Source organism: Vanrija pseudolonga, chromosome 3, assembly GCF_020906515.1.
Source record: "Vanrija pseudolonga chromosome 3, complete sequence".
Classification (NCBI taxonomy): domain Eukaryota; kingdom Fungi; phylum Basidiomycota; class Tremellomycetes; order Trichosporonales; family Trichosporonaceae; genus Vanrija; species Vanrija pseudolonga.
This window is the reverse complement of record NC_085851.1, coordinates 1,135,484-1,151,321: the sequence shown is the minus strand read 5'-3', so window position 1 is coordinate 1,151,321 and position 15,838 is coordinate 1,135,484. Positions and strand designations below refer to the sequence as shown.

The following is a 15,838-nucleotide window of genomic DNA, read 5'->3' as shown; positions in this document are numbered from 1 at the left end:
TCCGGGCCATCTTCGGACCATTCCATCAGGTCAGCACCGGCGGGCATATCACCGCGCGGTATTGCATTGCAGCGACACGCCGAGGTGAACGGGCGCTGGGGCAGCATGCCCAGCCTCGGCACAGTGGGGGAGAATTGTCGGAAAAACGTCAGGTGGTTCATGTTGTTGCCGCCACATTACCCCGCGCGCTCGCAGCTTCGCAACTGACACCTGACTCTGCCCAACTGGGGGACATCCTCCCCGGCAAGTATAACTTGTCCGCGGAGACGACGCTGCTCCCCAGACACGACCCAGCAACACGATGGCAGTGACAAACGAAAACGGCAGCGCCAGCGTCAACGGTCACGCCCCCGACCGCTCGTTCCTCACGGCCTCGGTGCCCCAGCTCGTCAAGCAGCTGACGCTCGATGAGAAGATCACCTTGTTGGCTGGCAAGAACTTTTGGGAGTGAGTGCACAGTGTCAACGACGCTGACGACGGCAGGACGGCCGAAGTGCCGCGCCTCGGCATCCCGAGCGTCAAGGTGACTGATGGGCCGAATGGCGCGCGCGGGGCCCAGTTCGGCAAGCAGAGTGAGTTGGCGGGCGGTGTGAAGGTACACGAGCGTGCTGACACCCGAACCCAGCCTCCGCCACGGCCCTCCCCAACGCGACCTGCCTCGCGGCGACCTTCTCGGCCCCACTCGCCGCGTCAGCGGGCCACCTCCTCGCGGCCGAGTCTAAGGCGCGCGGCGCGGTCTGCCTCCTCGCCCCGACGGTCAACATCCAGCGCTCGCCGCTGGGCGGGCGGGCGTTCGAGTCGTTCTCAGAGGACCCGACGCTGTCGGGTCTCATGGCGGCGAGCTACATCAACGGACTGCAGGCTGAGGGGGTCAGCGCGACCATCAAGCACTTTATCGGCAACGACCAGGAGCACGAGCGTAACGGCTCCAACAGCATCATTGCGCCACGGCCCCTCCGCGAGGTCTACCTCCGTCCCTTCCAGATCGCCGAGCGTCTCGCCCGCCCCGACGCATACATGACCAGCTACAACCGCCTCAACGGGACCCATGCGTCCGAGAACTCTTGGCTCCAGCAAGAGCTGCTCCGCAAGGAGTGGGGATTCGACGGGCTCATCATGTCCGACTGGTACGGGACGTACTCTGTCTCTGACTCGATCAACGCCGGGTTGGACCTCGAGATGCCTGGCCCAGCAATGTGGCGCGCGCTGCCCCTCGTCAAGCACAGCATCGCAGCGCACAAGATTGACCCGCGTACGATCGACAAGCGCGTCACCGAGGTGCTCAACTGGATGCAGAAGTACACCAAGCTCAACCCCGAGGTCGTTTACGCGCCCAAGGGCCCGGAAAAGGTACGCGACTCGGCCGAGGAGCGCGCGAGCGACGCCAAGCTCCTGCGTGAGATTGGTTCCCAGGGCGCCGTGCTGCTCAAGAACGAGGGCATCCTCCCCATCAAGAGCGGCAAGGTCGCTGTCATCGGCCCGAACGTCAAGACGCCAGTCGTCACGGGTGGCGGGAGCGCCAAGCTGCGCCCGCTATGGGCCGTGACGCCGTGGGAAGGACTCGAGGGGAACAAGCCGGCTGGCGTGGAGCTGTCGTACGCGTTCGGCTGCCACGGCGCCAAGTTTGTCAAGCTGCTCGACAGCGAGTTCACGGCCGCGGACGGCAAGCACGGGTTCGACCTCAAGTTCTTTGTCCGGGGCGAGGACGGCGAGCTCGCGACGACGCCGGCGCTCGTCGACCGTTGGGACGTGAGCGAGCTCCTGCTCGGCGAGTTCCAGGTGCGCATGGGCGGCCCCGCCGTGTGGGTCGCCGAGATGAGCGCCACGTTCAGGCCGCAGCACAGCGGCGAGTACGAGTTTGGCACGACGCTCACGGGCTCGGGCAAGGTGTATGTCGACGACGAGGTGGTCGTCGACGCGAGCAGGGACCAGCAGCCCGGCACGGCGTTCTTCTACGCTGGTATCGCGGAGAAGCGGGGCACGTTCAAGGCCGAGAAGGGCAAGGTGGGTAGTAGGTTCGTGTCGTTCGCTGACCCACTAGACGTACACCGTCCGCCTCGTGCACGACTCGCGCCGTCCACCCGACTCGGAGATGCTGAGCCAGCCGATCCAGATCAGCGGCATGCGGCTGGGCGCGCAGCCTCTGATCTCGGACGACGACGCCATCGCGCAGGCCGTCGCGGCTGCCAAGGCGGCCGACAAGGTAGTCATTGTGGCGGGCCTCAACTCGGACTGGGAGTCGGAGAGCTACGACCGGCCCGACCTGTCGCTGCCGTACCGCACGGATGAGATGATCACCGCTGTGGCCGACGCGAATCCCAACACGGTCGTCGTGCTGCAGGCCGGCAGTGCCGTCGGCATGCCGTGGCTCGACAAGGTCGCGGGCGTCGTGTTCGCGTGGTACGGCGGCAACGAGACGGGCAACGCCATCGCCGATGTGGTGTACGGCAGCGTCAACCCCTCTGGCAGGCTGCCGCTCAGCCTGCCCGCGCGCAAGGTGGACATTGCGGCCAACCTCAACTTTAAGAGCGCGCGCACCGACATCCACTACGAGGAGGGCATCTGGGTGGGCTACAAGCACTTCAATGCGCGTGGCATCGCGCCGCTCTTTCCCTTCGGCCACGGGCTGAGCTACACGACGTGGGAGTACTCGGGCCTCGAGGTCACGCCGCCGAGCGGCGAGCCGTCCCCGGACAAGTGGAAGCTCGAGGCCAGGGTGACCGTCACCAACACGGGCAAGGTGGCAGGCAGCCACAGCGTGCACTTCTACACTGCGCCGCCGGCAGAGACGACCACGAGCCTGCTCCACCCCGAGCATGCGCTCCAGGCGTTTGTGAAGCTCGACGATGTGCAGCCTGGCGAGAGCCGCGTCGCGAGCGTCGTGCTCGACAAGTATGCCGTGTCGCACTGGGACGAGCGGTGGGATACGTGGCGCGTCGAGCAGGGTACCTGGGCTGTGCGCATCGGAGTCGATGCGCAGACCATGGATGGGCGCGCAGAGTTTGAGGTGGCGCACGACATTGAGTGGCGGGGGTTGTAAAGGTGCAGCAGGGTAATGGGGCAGTAAGTAGACAACAGCATGCAAGATTCGAGTACAAATACATGATTATCTTGTCGCCTGCCTAGTCAAGCGTCTACATTCTATGATGCTGCTGAGTGTCCGTGATTGATGTGATGATGAGTCTATGGTTATGCCAACCTCCCTCTCTAGTGCGCCGCATCCTCGCGAGCAAAGCCGACGTGCTTTGCCAGCGGCCACTTGCGCATGAAGCCAAAGGCGAGAGCGACGACGACAAAGGCAAATGCCGAGCACATGAAGAAGGACGTGCGCAAGCCAGTGTAGTAGTCGCCCTTGCGGGTGGCGACGTCGTTGGTGACGAGCGACGAGACACAGATACCGATGGCGGCGGCGATCTGGGTGGCGGTCTGGAAGAGGGCGCCGCCGACCGACTGCTCGTTGTCGTTGCACAGGTTGGACATGAGGATGGATCCGATGCCGACGGTGAGGTCTGCGCCGAAGGGGAGGAGAAGGAGCGCGATGAACTCGGCCTTCCAGTAGAGCGTGCCGGTCGGCTCGACCGCGTAGATGATGCACGCCATGCCAGAGAGGAAGCCGCCGAGGGCGAGGACGTAGGGCGTGCGCAGGCGGGGCACGATCCACATGACGGCGAGCGCCGCGAAGATGCCACAGATGGCGGCGGGGACCGTGTGGATGGCCGTGTTGAGCGCCGTGAAGCCCTTGTACTCCTGGTAGAAAAGGGTGGTGAGGTAGACCCAGCCGGCGACGGCCACAAAGGGGCAGAAGGCACAGAGCATGACGATGGTGATCTTCCACCCGTCGCGGGTGAACAGCGAGAGCTTGGCAATCGGCGGGAGGGAGAGGCGGTGCTCGACGTGGTGCTCCCAGAGGCCGAAGAGGCCAAAGAGCACAATGGAGGTCGCGAGCAGCGCGGGGATGTACGGCGTGCCCCAGCCCTTGGGGGCGATGCCGCTCTGCGTGATGCTGAAAGTAAACAGACACAGCGCGGCAGTGATGAGCAAGCCGCCGAGCCAGTCGATGCGCTTGTCGGTCGCCTGGTTCTTGGCGAGGTCGCGCGGGATGACGAACAGGCCGAGGATGAGGGGGATGAGCGCGAGGCCGCCGAGCACGAAGTGGAAGTACTGCCACCCGTGGGCGTTGATCCCTGCGACCGCGCCGCCGACGAGCACGCCGACGCTCGCGCCGATGGGGTTACCCAGCCCGAAGACGGCGAACGCGATGGTGCGCCCCGGCTCCTGGCGGAAGGTCACGCCGATGATGCCAAAACCCGCGGGCGTGGCGACTGCCAGCCCGAGCCCGGTGAACGCGCGGATGATGCACAGCGCCAGCGTATGGCGCATGCCGCCGGAGATGAACGAGAAGGCAATGGACGCGATCAGGCCCGAGATGAAGAGCAGCTTGCGCCCCCAGATATCCGCCATGCGGCCCGCGAAGAGCAGCCCGCAGCCGTACGCGAGGTTGTAGGCCGACGCGACCCACTGCGCCTCGAGCTGCGACACGCCCAGGTCGCGCGCCATGACGGGGATGGTGACGAGGACGCCGTTGGACATCATGGACTGGGGGGTGGGTTAGTGGGGTTTGGAGAGGTGCACGGGGCACTGCGCGACTCACGGCAATGAACACATTCATCATCATGACGAAGCCGAGGAGGATCTTGCGCGTCTTGGACATCTTGGCGACGATTTCCTCCTCAATCTCCTCGATTGTGCGCTGGTCGTCGTCGACGGCAGGGCGTGACTTCTCGCTCTGCGCCGTCATCGCTGATGCGCGCGTCGTGGTGCGGGTAGCCTTCATCTCGAGCTGGGACACGGGCGACGAGGGCGAGGGAGGCTCCTTTGCCCTTTCGGTGTCCTCCTCATCGTCGTCGTCGGCGAAGACCGGCGCGAGCGTTTTCTCCGAGTCGATGCGCGGCAGCGTCGGCTTCTCGGCGCAACGGCTCAGCGCGCGCTGCTTTGCGCCGCGCTCACTGTCGGCCGGCTCGGTGAACTGGACGTTGGTGGGGCGGTTCGCCGACGAGCTCGAGGCCGAGCGGCTCCGGCTCGCATACAGCGCGATCGGGCCAACTCCAGCCTCGACCGACACCTTGCGTGAGAGCTCGGTGATGCGCTCCGAGAGCGTGGATGGCTCGCCGTCCTCGTTGTGCGGCATGGCGGGGAGGTCTGTGGGGGACGGGTTTGGGTGAGGGTGTGTGGCGTGGCCACTAGTGCTCGGGCCTGCTTCTGATGACATTAGACAAGTTGGAGTGATTCAGGTGGCAACAAGATGCGACGACTCACGGCTGGCTCGCTGCGACTGTATATACGCTGTTCTGCTCTTCTCGGTATAGCCTCGCTAGCTGGCCACAAACGTCGCTTGGTAAGGCTCGGAAGGTTGGCGCCGTGAGAGTTGCGGTCGTGGGTCTCCCGACCGAGTCGTCGCGGGTGGCTCCAGTAAGCGGGTGGTGGGTAGTGTGTGGAGTGGACGCTGACGGGCACTGCTGCGCTTGGCGAGAACCCGGGTGAGGACCGATTCTGCGCTGGAACAAGAGGCGAGGTCAGCTGGGTGGTCTAGAATATCGGCGAGTCGGCGGGCGCTCCGTCAACATCCTCGCGGCATAAAAGGGATGCTCGGTACAGCGCTGTCCGCCGCGTTCCAGCAGCAGTTTTTTGCCCGGTCCAACGTGTCTGTCTGTCGCTCATGTTCCCAGCCAGCGGCCAGGCCAGCCGAGATACTCGGGCCGGCCTCTGCGCCGAGCAGCTCGCCGGGGGGATTGGATGGTTGGTCGGTTGCCTGTCCGGGCGGTTGTTCAGAGTGTTGCTTTTTCTCGTTGTCAACGCCGTACGCGGAGCGCCACTGAAAACCGCCCGGCGAAACTTCGGCGGCACGGGAGCGAGACTGCTCAGTCAGACAGCGGCCCCAGGCCCGCTCCAGCACCGAGAGTGGAGGGAGGCCTCGCTGCCTCCCTGTCGGTCGGTTGCTTGCCGATGTCTGCAGACCTGGACGGCCACTGGCCGCCTGGCCGCTGGGTGCTGGAAATGCATCGCTCCAGAATGGATAAATCCTGCCTACACCCCCTGTCTCCGCTGTGGAGATAAGCTGGCGCCGTGCGGCGCGATGGCGCGGAGTGGTGGACGGTTCTGCAGTTCCCCCGGATCCCTAGTCGGACGGTTTACAACCTGCCGAATATGTGCGGTGGAGCATTGTCGACTCGGAGGACGGCGCCGAGGTGGTTGCAGCACTCGCTGCTACTTACTCGCAGTAAGCATGCTCGTGCCTCTGCTAGTCAAGTGGGCCAGTAGAGTGCCTTGAGACGACTCGACGAGGTTAATCTCCGCGACGAGTCGCGCCAGTGCCTCGTGGCTCGTGGGCTACGCTACGTTCCATGGCGACTGCCGACGCGACTGCTATCCTCGCCGAACAAATCTTCAGCGAGACACGGCGTTATGACACGGACTTTGCCACACGCACATTGTCGCCATCGCCAAGCCACTGCTGCGCTGCGCAAGTCGAGGCCCGGCCATATACATGTACGCCGATCAGCGCCGACACCGGGACAGACGGCACGGCACGTGCCAGCTCGACCAGTTACGCAACGGCGTGGCAGAGATGTGGTAGGCGTACGTGTACGGTGTATTGCCTATGGCCTGGCCAAGTCGCTGCCCACGACGCCGTCTCTCGTCTCCTCGTCGACGGCCGCTCGGCGTTCGGTGCTTGGCGCCCGCGCACGATACACCTCGTACGTGCTAGAACCGACCCAGAAATGTGGGAAGCTGAGCGCGGGCGCGGGGGCGCGGTCGCGGTTGAGAGCGGCAGCTTGCGATCGAGCGTGCCGGCCTTCGGCACCGCGCACGTCGCACTGTGGGCGGGTACATCCCTCCGCCTCGACTACCTTGCACCCCCGCTCGTCGACGACACCTCCCCCTCCTCCGAATACGCGGCTGCCGCCCGCATACACATTTGACCTTCTTATCGCTATCTGTCGGGCGGTTCGGGCTTCGGGCGATGTCGTCTCGATCGTCGTCGCATCTGAAGATTTGCGGGGCACTGAAGATTTGCTGATGGGTCCTGGCGGCCCTGGCTCGATGCACGACGTGTGGAAGATCTTGGCAGCGCTCGTAGTTGCTGGCGTCATCTACGAGTGTGGGGCTACGAGTTGCCAGTTTCTTGGCAGATGTCAAGTCACTGGTGGGTATGGTGGCAGTGGCGAAGTCATTGATGGCGCTGCACAAGTCACTGATCGCAAGTGCCACTGATATGACACTACAGTCGGTATCTACTCGTTCGATGAAGCCGATATCTGATTGAACCCCCAAGTCATGCCATGTAGTCGCAGTGGAGTCCCCATGCACATGTCAATCGCGCCTGAACCCCTGTGCTGCTGCTGCTCAAAGTTCTAGCGATAGCTGCATCCGCGACTACAAATCAAAATGCCACACGGCTGGTATCTGGAACACACGAGACTGAGAGAGACGAGACACATCGAGAGTGGAGTGAGGGGGGGGTAGAGCGAACAACGCACAACCATGAGAGTGAGAGAGAGAGAGAGAGAGAGAGACGGTAGACCTTTTTTGACAACGTGATTACGAGCCGCACCAAGAGACGAGAGAACAACGATTAAACAGCGCCGACAGCCTGGTCGTTCCAGTTGAAGTTGAGATTCAACTGCTGCTGCTGCTGGGGCTGCTGGGCAGGCATGCCGCCAAAGGCAAGCTTGCGCCAGTGCTCAATCTGCTCGGAGTTGACACCTGATTCCCGCTGCTGGGGGAACATGGTGGCCATGAGCTGAGCGAGGCCGTTCTGCTGGTTGGCGGTCGGGGAAGACGCCTGAGAGCTGGCACCGAGGAAGATGTTGTTCATGTCGGCCTGGGGCTGCTGGGCAGCGAGGGCGGCAAGAGCGGCGTGCTGCTGCTGCTGGCGGTGGAGCGACTGCTGGTGAACCTGCTGCTGGAGGAAGGCAAGCTGCTGGGGCGACCAGTGGGCGGGCATCGAGTTCTGGCGATGGGGGCCGGCGCGGGTGGCAGCAGGGGTGCCGTGGGCAGGGGCCGTCGAGGGCTCCTCGGCACTGCCAGAGGAGCGGGGCGAAGGCGTGTGCGTGTACACGTTGGCGTTCTCAATGCTCGGGGGAGTGAGGATGGCGCTGTGGTGCGAGCCGACAGGCGAACCAGTCGAGGAAGCGTCAACCGAGTCCGAAGTCATGAAGGCGTTGAACGAGGGGACAGCCGAGGCGGGGAGCGAGTAGTTGCTGGTCCAGTTGACGGGCTCAGTCTTGACGCTGACGCCGCCAAAGAGGGACTGGTTGGGCATGCCGGAGCTGATGTCGGTCGACGAGCGAGGAGTGAGGAGGCCGCTGCCGAGCGAGCCGGCAACGAGGGCCGCACGCTGGAGGTCCATGGCCTCGGCGAGGTGGTTGTTGTCACCGCCAGGGTTCATCAACTCGTCCTCGTCCTCCTGCTGGTCGTCACCGCCATCGCCGCCAACAGTGGCGAAGTTGCCAAAGGTCTCCTTCTCGACCTGGCAAACCTCCTCCATCTCGTCGTTCCAGGCAGCAGGCGCACCGTGCTTGGGCTGGAAACCGTTGGCCTGGCGCCACTCGTTGACCTCCTTGAAGAGCTCGTCGCGCTCAGCGGCGAGCTGGCGGATGAGCTTGGAGGCGAGGAGACGCTGGTTGCGCTGGTGGCTGAGGTGCGAGATGGAACCGTTGACGATGGCCGACTTGGAAGGGCGGCGGCAGGCGGCAAGGGAAGGGAGGAGGCGGGCGAGGACAAGGAACTTGCCGTTGAGGGTCTCGCGACGCTGGCGCTCGATAGCATTGTGCTGGTGGCGCTTTTCGGCAGTGTTGACGCGCTTGCGGGGCTTGGGCTTGGGGGCACCAGCCGGGCGAGGGGCGCCGGCGAGGGCGATGGGGCCCGTCGGCTGCTCGGCCGCGGGCGAGTTGGAGAGTTGTGTGAGGGCCATTGTTGTTGATGTGTGTCGGGGGAAGAGGGGTCTCAGACTGTGGGTGACCAGATAATAGACCAAAGTGGGATCAGGAGTTACAGGTGCGTGGGTACAACAGACGCAAGATGTGGGTGTGTTGGCTCGAGTGGGAGAGCGCAGAGAGTGTGTGTCGTTATACGAGTTTGATTGAGTTCAAGCCAACCACTAAGGTGTGACTTTGGGCAGCACTAAGGCCTTCGAATGCGAGTTGTTGATAGTTGTTGATGTTGATTTGGGGGAGGATCGGGTGCCGCGAGACGGATCTCAAACGTGCACAAGGAGGTCGGGATAGTGCTGGTGAGGGACGATTAAACCGCCAGCTTGAGTAGTAGCAATCGTCAGGCTTTGCTGACGAAGGCAAGGGGCGATTGCGGGGATGGCAAGGAGAGGCAGAGTTTGGGCGGGGGCTAGCGACGAGATGGTGGAGGTTGTCGTGCGCGGCGGTGGTGGTAGTAGCTTGTCACAGACGAACTTGTGTGAAGAGGAGTTGAGGCGGAGCAGTGGAGGTGGAGCGGGTTGGGGAGAGTGCTGGACTGGGTCGCGAGCACTGTTGTTTTGAATCGTTTCAAACATGACGAGATTGCGACAGCGATAAAGAAAACTTTGTTAGCATCAAGCTCAACAACATTGACATGATCGTCATCAACGAGCCGAGCGGAACGAGGCGGAGCGATCACTCCGACCCGATCACTTGTCCGCGCCGCGGAGGCGACACGGCGACATGGAATTCGGCGAGTGGCCACGACTCGCCCAGAGAAGGACACCGAATCGGTGAGAAGGGGGTGGAATGGGGGGGAGGGGGGTCGTAGGGAGGCAGGCAGCTGCAGGCAAGCATGCAAGCAGGCAAGCAGGCAAGCATGCAAGCATGCAAGCATGCAAGCAGGCAAGCAGGCAAGCAGGCAAGCATGCAAGCAGGCAGAACCAGCCAGCATCTTGCCGTCGGCTGGGAGAACCACCATAGAGTATAGGAGCAAGAGTCGTTGCGGTGATCTGGCCACCAGCCTACGACGACAAGCCTGGCCCTTGGCTGGGCATACCTATCCACCCCCCGGTCTTCTCGCCCGAGCCATTTCTTCCTGGTAGGCAGGCAGCCCAGCAGCGGCCTTGCACCCAGGCGTGCTATGCATGCCAGGCGCCGTACTCCCACTTGTCACTATGCACGACTAACCCATCCGCCAAGTTGCGCGGATGGGAAGTGTGCAGTCTTGCAGTAGCGACTGCCACGGCCGTGGGGTGGGGGCTGTGCAGTGGGAGGGAGGGTGGTGGTGGTGGATAAGGAGGCAGATTGTGGGAAGGCTGGTTGGCTGCAGCCAGCCCAGCCAGCGGCCGAGCGGGCACCAGGACCCGATCACGCGACTGAGCTGAGCGGCACACTACGCAACGGGGAGCGGCCGCAGTACATGACACCCGCGTACACGGGCGCCTTGTCCGCTGGCCTCGCCACGCATGTTGGCGGCAGTCGGGGTTGCTTATCGTAAACAACGACGCCGACGACGGACGGAGTAGCAAGTTGCTGCGAGTGACCCCGCCCAGTGCTGGCCGTGTCTCTTGCCTCCCTAAGCCCCCGGTTTTCGCCCATTTGTCACGGCCCTCGGCCCCATCGCCCTCCCGTTTCGCCGTGCCGTCGCCGTCGCCGCTCCGTTCTTGACAACTCTGCTGTGACAACACTTACGAGCAAGCGGGATCCGGGGTACCAGCTAGGAGGTCGGGCGTAGAGAGTAGTGCGGGGAGTGGGGGCCAGTCAACTGGACAAAGAGATGTTGTGAAGAGGCAAGAACGAAAAAGGGCTTGCTTGATGGCTAGTGTGTGTGCGCACTGGCAGGATCGGTGGGTGCGTGGGCGGGGAGGGGGGGAAGGACCGGGGGGGGGGGGGGTCAGCCAGCCAGCCAGGCAATCAGCCAGGCAGGTATGCTGAGCCTCTCTCAGCCAAGCAAGCACCTACCCTCACCCTCCTTCACCCTCAGCTTGCCTGGGCTGGGCTGGGCTGAACAGCGAGCTAGCAGGAGCGCGGTGCATCGCCTGACGAGCCAGGGGGCCGAACTTGCGCCGAGGTAGTGCGGACGGTCGCGAGCGGCGGCATGCCTGCTGTGCCCATCGCGCCAGAGCCAGCGCAGTGCGGCAGATCAGCCTGGCTCTGCGGCGGCCGCCACCCATCACTGCGGCGGCGGCGGGCGGGTCAGTCAGGCTCGAGGCACCAGGAGCGCCGCACAGAGATCCTCCCTGGTCCGTGACCAGGCGGCGACCCTACCGAGAGACAAGTGTCCTCTGCTCTGCTACCTGTTTCCTGCCCATTCGAAATTCCTATTTTTACTCTACTTTACGCCCGAGAAGCCACGGGCAGCCAGCCAGGCAACTTTAGGCTGCAAGGGCAGAGGCACAGAGCCAGAGGGAAGGTCCCTCGGAGGAAGGGTGCTTGTTCTGCCCTGCCCTGATCAAGGTCGGTCCCTAATTTCAGGGCACAAGGCCAACGGGCGAGGGCGGGGGCAGAAAGCAAACCTTGACCAACAAAAGGACCGAGGCACAACGCCCAACGCCAGTCGGAGAGTCGAGTCATGTCCACCCTGTCCGGTTTGTTCGGACAAGGGCATGGGCCCAGAGGAAAGCCAAATGGTGACTGTCCATGGACAGCGATTTGGACAGGCACGCATGAAGGTCGTCATTCCAGGTCAGATGACCTCTCGTGATCCCCTCGGCGTTGGCTTGCTCTGCTGCTGCTCTGCCGCCACCTCCATCGTGCCACGTAGCTCGGCACTGCCACTTTAGGTAAAGAATCACGTCGGAGCAGCCAATGTCGGGTGTAATGTACGTAACGCTCTGCGTACTCTCAGTGCTGTTGTCGTTGCTGTTGCTGCTGCTGCTGCGGTATCTTCCTCTACACGTCCCCGCCATGCTCCCCTTTCTTTTCCTTGCTTTCCCCCGCGCGTCAACGCGCAACATCTTGGGGTAAGCTGTCTGCATGACGCAACCGATGGCCTCGTTTGCACCCCGTTTGCAGTTAACACCCACGCGAAACCTGGGGAAGGTGCGGCAACAGCACGTAAACAAAACTCTAATGTGGCTCCTGCCCCGCCTCATGCCCAAGGGTAATCCGACCTTTTCCGTCCAGTCGGACTTGTATCGTCATACATCTCACTCGTCCACTGCCGCTATTTTGTGGGGAAGGACGGAACATGCCGCCGGAAGCAGCAACGGGGCCACGTCGTGCACCGCGCGTCGTCGTCCCAGCCCTCCTTACATCAAGGCCCCCATCTTGACATTCTTCCGCACCGCAGCAGATGAGCCCTCGTTGAACTTGTAGACTGATCGGAATTTCTTGACAGTAGGCTGTGGCAGTGTGGCTGTGGGCGTGACACGTTAGTTATCAACATACCTCCAATTTGATTACGGAGCCAGACTTACGCTCCCCGCCAACTGGCTTTTCCACTATCTTTGGGGGCGCCTTGATACGGCCAAAGAAGTCGGTGGCCTGTGCCACAGGCGCCTCCTCCTTCTTGGCTGGCTGGCCCGTCTTGGCAGCAGTGTACTGCTCGGCCAGGAACTGTGCAGTGCTCACACCCTTGCCATCCTCCCCTGCACTACCCTGTCCACGTCGACGCGCCATCTCTGCGTCCATCTGTTCGCGTTGCGTCAGTGTCGTGTCGGCACTATCGCTCGTGCGCGGACGGCGTTCGGATGACTTACTGCCTGTGATACCAGTTGGCGCACAGCGAATCGCGACGCGGCAATGTCGCCGGCGCGTTTTCCGTCATAGTGCACGAATACGTCGATTGCGCTAGTGAGAATTAGCAATGTGAACCCGTGAATTACAGTTATGAATAGGAACGGGATAGGACAGGCACAAGACCCAACACTCACGGCTCCAAACGCATCATGGGCTGGCCATCTTCCTGTTTCTCCTGCCAGAAACGCAACCCCAGCGGAATCATAAGGTCGACAAGACGCGCCAGAATGGCGCGTTCCGCCGGCTTGACAATGTTGGCATTCACCTGTGGCACGCCATGTTAGTGCCACAAACGCGACCTGCATCGTGCTTTTCACGACATACTGGCTTGAGCGGAGGTGATATGATGCGCATGAGCAGGGGGATTAGCTCGGTGAGCGTCGTCGTCGACGAGAACAACGACCTGAGCACGGGTGGAATCGCGGATTTGAGACTGAGTGTAACCTCCTCATTGGCCAACCGAGCCTGATAAGACTGAAAATAGGTCAGATTGTGCTGATACCGTGATAAAAGGCCATACCTCGTAATCCGCCTTTGGCCATTCCGTCGGCCGTGAGGCATTGCCGGGCGCCGCAAAGTGCGAGTGCCATGGGACAATGGCGTACGGCAGATACGCCATGAGCTCAAACTCCATGTTCTCGGCGACTTTGCCCGACAGGCGGTCATAGTAGGCAACCCAGTCGTGCAGGCGGCAGATGTTGCGGAAGCTCGGGTCCAGTGGCTTGAGATTGGGATAGTGCTCAAAGCATCCCTGGACAAGGCGGTCGTACTCGCCACAAGCCTGGACCATGAAGGCGAGCCGGTCTGCATACCGGCCGTCGTCAATGGCGCCGATGACCTTGCGGCGCTGCTTGGCGGCAAGCGGGACAAAGAGGCTACCCCAAGCCGTGTCCAACGTCGTTCCAGAGTCCTTGGTGCCAACGGACGACGCCTTGATGGCCTCTGTTGTGACCACAGACGACCGGGATTTGATAAACTGGGGCGCGCGTCAGGTCACTAACCTCATTTGCGTTTCACAAACCTGTAGCGTGTTCAAGCAGCTTCGTACATCTCCCGCGGTGAGCTCCACGAGCGAGTTCAGGACTTGCAGATCCGCGGACAACCGCTCCCGGCCACAAATGTCCTGCAGGCGCGCAACCAGTACCTGGGCTTGGGGTTTGCGGAAACGCACCACCCTTGCAAACGGACGTAGGGGCCGCAGGGACGGCGCGTACAGGTCGTTGCAGATACAGATGATGGGACGCCGGAGGGGTTTGGCTGGAATGTTTGCTAGGACGCGTTAGCCGTGTTTCGTGGCGGCGGCGTAATCCCTATCTAGGCTACTTCACTCGCCTTTGGGCCGTGCGGGTACGTCCTGGATCAACTTGATAAGACTGCGTACGAAGCTCTGCGAACGATGTTAGCGCAGAACCGGCCGGGTCTTGCGTCCACTAGCGTGAAAGCGCACGCACTGCGTCTCCACCGCCGCTGGCACCATCAATCTCGTCAATCACTACACAGGTAGGACGACCCTCGGCGCCCAATCCCGTACCAGCATCGATAGCGTTCTTGATGCGCGTCGACACTGTAGCGGCGTTGCGGTCGTCAGAGGCATTGATTTCCAATGACCTGTACCCCGCATGGCGTGCTACGATATGCGCCAAAGTAGTCTTGCCGTATCCTGGAGGCCCGGACAGCAACAGGATCTGCAAACAACAAGGTCAGACGACTGCGGGTGACTGTTTTTCCTTTTCGTGCAACATACCCGGTCCCGCGGACGTCCCAAAGGGTCAACCTAGCGCAGAGTTAGCCGTCGGAGCCGGTATACCTGTCGGCACACTCACAGCATAGCCGTTGTCCTCGTCGTCGGCCTTACGCTTCTTGGGCGGCACCCGCTTGAAGACACACTTGTCCCATTCTTTGAGCCAGGTCATGACCTCGCGGTGGACTCGCTGCGGCGTGAGCTTACGGCCGTCGTTCGCATACACACCTCCTCGCCTAGCAGGTCTGCAAACTTTGTCGGACGATATTTGTCGACCCACATGGTCGTCGCGGGTGCTTTGCCCTTTGTGCCAGGAGCTGATCGGTCTTGTTCGGTCTGGAACGAGCGCTCAAGTCTGCTGTCAGCTCGAGGTCGTCCATCGCAAATCTCACTGGATGGCCGCCTTCCTTGACTTGATCTCATCGACTTCCTTCATGAGATGGTGGAGCGGCGTGGTAAGGAGGTCAAACGACTGCTTGGCTCGGGCGTGCGCCTGGTGCGTGTGAGCGGCAGCAGCCTTCCGTCCACCTACCATGTCGACTGGGGCTCGAGGTCGATTCCTCCTGCGGAACTGTACGATCCTCCCTGAGGCCGTCTCAGCCTCGAGGGGACGGAGCAGCCTCCCAGCACTGTCGAACACGAGCTCGGGAACCTCGGCGACCGGAGGGGGAGGAGTGAGCTCGACGCGGGAGGCACGAGAGGCTAGAGTCAGTAGTGGCCTAGGCAGTTCGACCTACTCGACGCGAGGGGTTCGAAGCCAAAGATTCCCGACGGCTCGAACATCTGCGTGCCCGAGCTGCTGCTCCCTTGTGTCTCCTCGTCCGCCTGGGTAGCAGCAATGATGGCCGCGCGGCGCCGCTTGGCCGCCTCCTCGCGGACGCGCTTCTCATCGGCGTCGGCAGCGATCTTGAGGACGTCGCGGCGCACGCTCTCCTCGTTGTCGAGCTCCATCATCGCCTGCACCTCGTCCTCAAAGTCCGAGGGCTCTTCGTCGAGCTCGGGTGGAGGCGAGTACCCGATGGGCGAGGGCGGCGGGCGGGCGAGCGACGCGAGGGGAGAGCGGGCCGCCGGCGCCGGCTGTGCGGGGGACGACGGCCCCAGCGCGAACCCGAAGAGCAGGTCGGTGGGCTCGAAGAGCGGCCCTGCTGCGTCGGCCATGTTGCTTGTTTGTTGTGATGCTTTGTTCAGACGTGCAAGAGTGAACACGCCACCCAACAAATGTCGAAACGCGTCGCGTCCGGGATTTTGATCCCGGCGACGCGTGGTGGACCCTGGGGTGGAGGTGGTCCAGTGGCAGTGGGGTGGGGTGGAGACGGTGGAGATGAGGCCGTTTGGAGGACAAAGTCATGCAGAAGGGGGGGGGGAAGGGGCGAGCGCAAGG

General features: G+C 62.6%; 4 protein-coding genes across 6 annotated transcripts; 1 reads left to right on the top strand and 3 right to left on the bottom strand.

The window, feature by feature from the left end:
* Positions 1-224: 224 nt before the first annotated feature.
* Positions 225-3,103, top strand: bglI_1 (putative beta-glucosidase I). The gene is made up of 4 exons (XM_062770536.1): positions 225-447; positions 484-572; positions 626-2,004; positions 2,042-3,103. Exons 1-4 carry the CDS (start codon positions 302-304, stop codon positions 3,038-3,040), a joined length of 2,613 nt encoding a protein of 870 aa, XP_062626520.1. The 5' UTR covers positions 225-301; the 3' UTR covers positions 3,041-3,103.
* On the bottom strand, positions 3,104-5,942 carry terJ_4 (Efflux pump terJ). Of its 2 annotated transcripts, XM_062770534.1 has the most exons (3): positions 5,317-5,942; positions 4,652-5,259; positions 3,104-4,596 (listed from the first exon to the last, which is right to left on the bottom strand). In XM_062770534.1, exons 2-3 carry the CDS (start codon positions 5,186-5,188, stop codon positions 3,208-3,210), a joined length of 1,926 nt encoding a protein of 641 aa, XP_062626519.1. In that variant the 5' UTR covers positions 5,189-5,259; positions 5,317-5,942; the 3' UTR covers positions 3,104-3,207. The 2 variants fall into 2 exon arrangements, with proteins under 2 accessions (XP_062626519.1, XP_062626518.1); XM_062770535.1 differs by lacking the exon at positions 5,317-5,942 and having other exon boundaries at positions 4,652-5,312.
* A 1,691-nt stretch (positions 5,943-7,633) lies between these two features.
* LOC62_03G004008 (uncharacterized protein) lies at positions 7,634-8,974 on the bottom strand (the record flags this gene model as incomplete). Its single annotated transcript, XM_062770533.1, has 1 exon — positions 7,634-8,974. One exon carries the CDS (start codon positions 8,972-8,974, stop codon positions 7,634-7,636), a length of 1,341 nt encoding a protein of 446 aa, XP_062626517.1.
* Positions 8,975-12,102: 3,128 nt separating this feature from the next.
* Positions 12,103-15,630, bottom strand: ctf18_1 (Chromosome transmission fidelity protein 18; the record flags this gene model as incomplete). 2 transcript variants are annotated; one of them, XM_062770531.1, is made up of 13 exons in its annotated part: positions 15,195-15,630; positions 14,850-15,159; positions 14,686-14,812; positions 14,540-14,647; positions 14,164-14,401; positions 13,888-13,973; positions 13,738-13,860; positions 13,237-13,692; positions 13,041-13,190; positions 12,851-12,981; positions 12,677-12,767; positions 12,395-12,608; positions 12,103-12,333 (listed from the first exon to the last, which is right to left on the bottom strand). In XM_062770531.1, the coding sequence occupies exons 1-13, from the start codon at positions 15,613-15,615 to the stop codon at positions 12,227-12,229; spliced, it is 2,562 nt and encodes an 853-aa protein (XP_062626516.1). In that variant the 5' UTR covers positions 15,616-15,630. The 2 variants fall into 2 exon arrangements, with proteins under 2 accessions (XP_062626516.1, XP_062626515.1); XM_062770532.1 differs by having other exon boundaries at positions 12,227-12,319; positions 12,366-12,608.
* Positions 15,631-15,838: the final 208 nt, after the last annotated feature.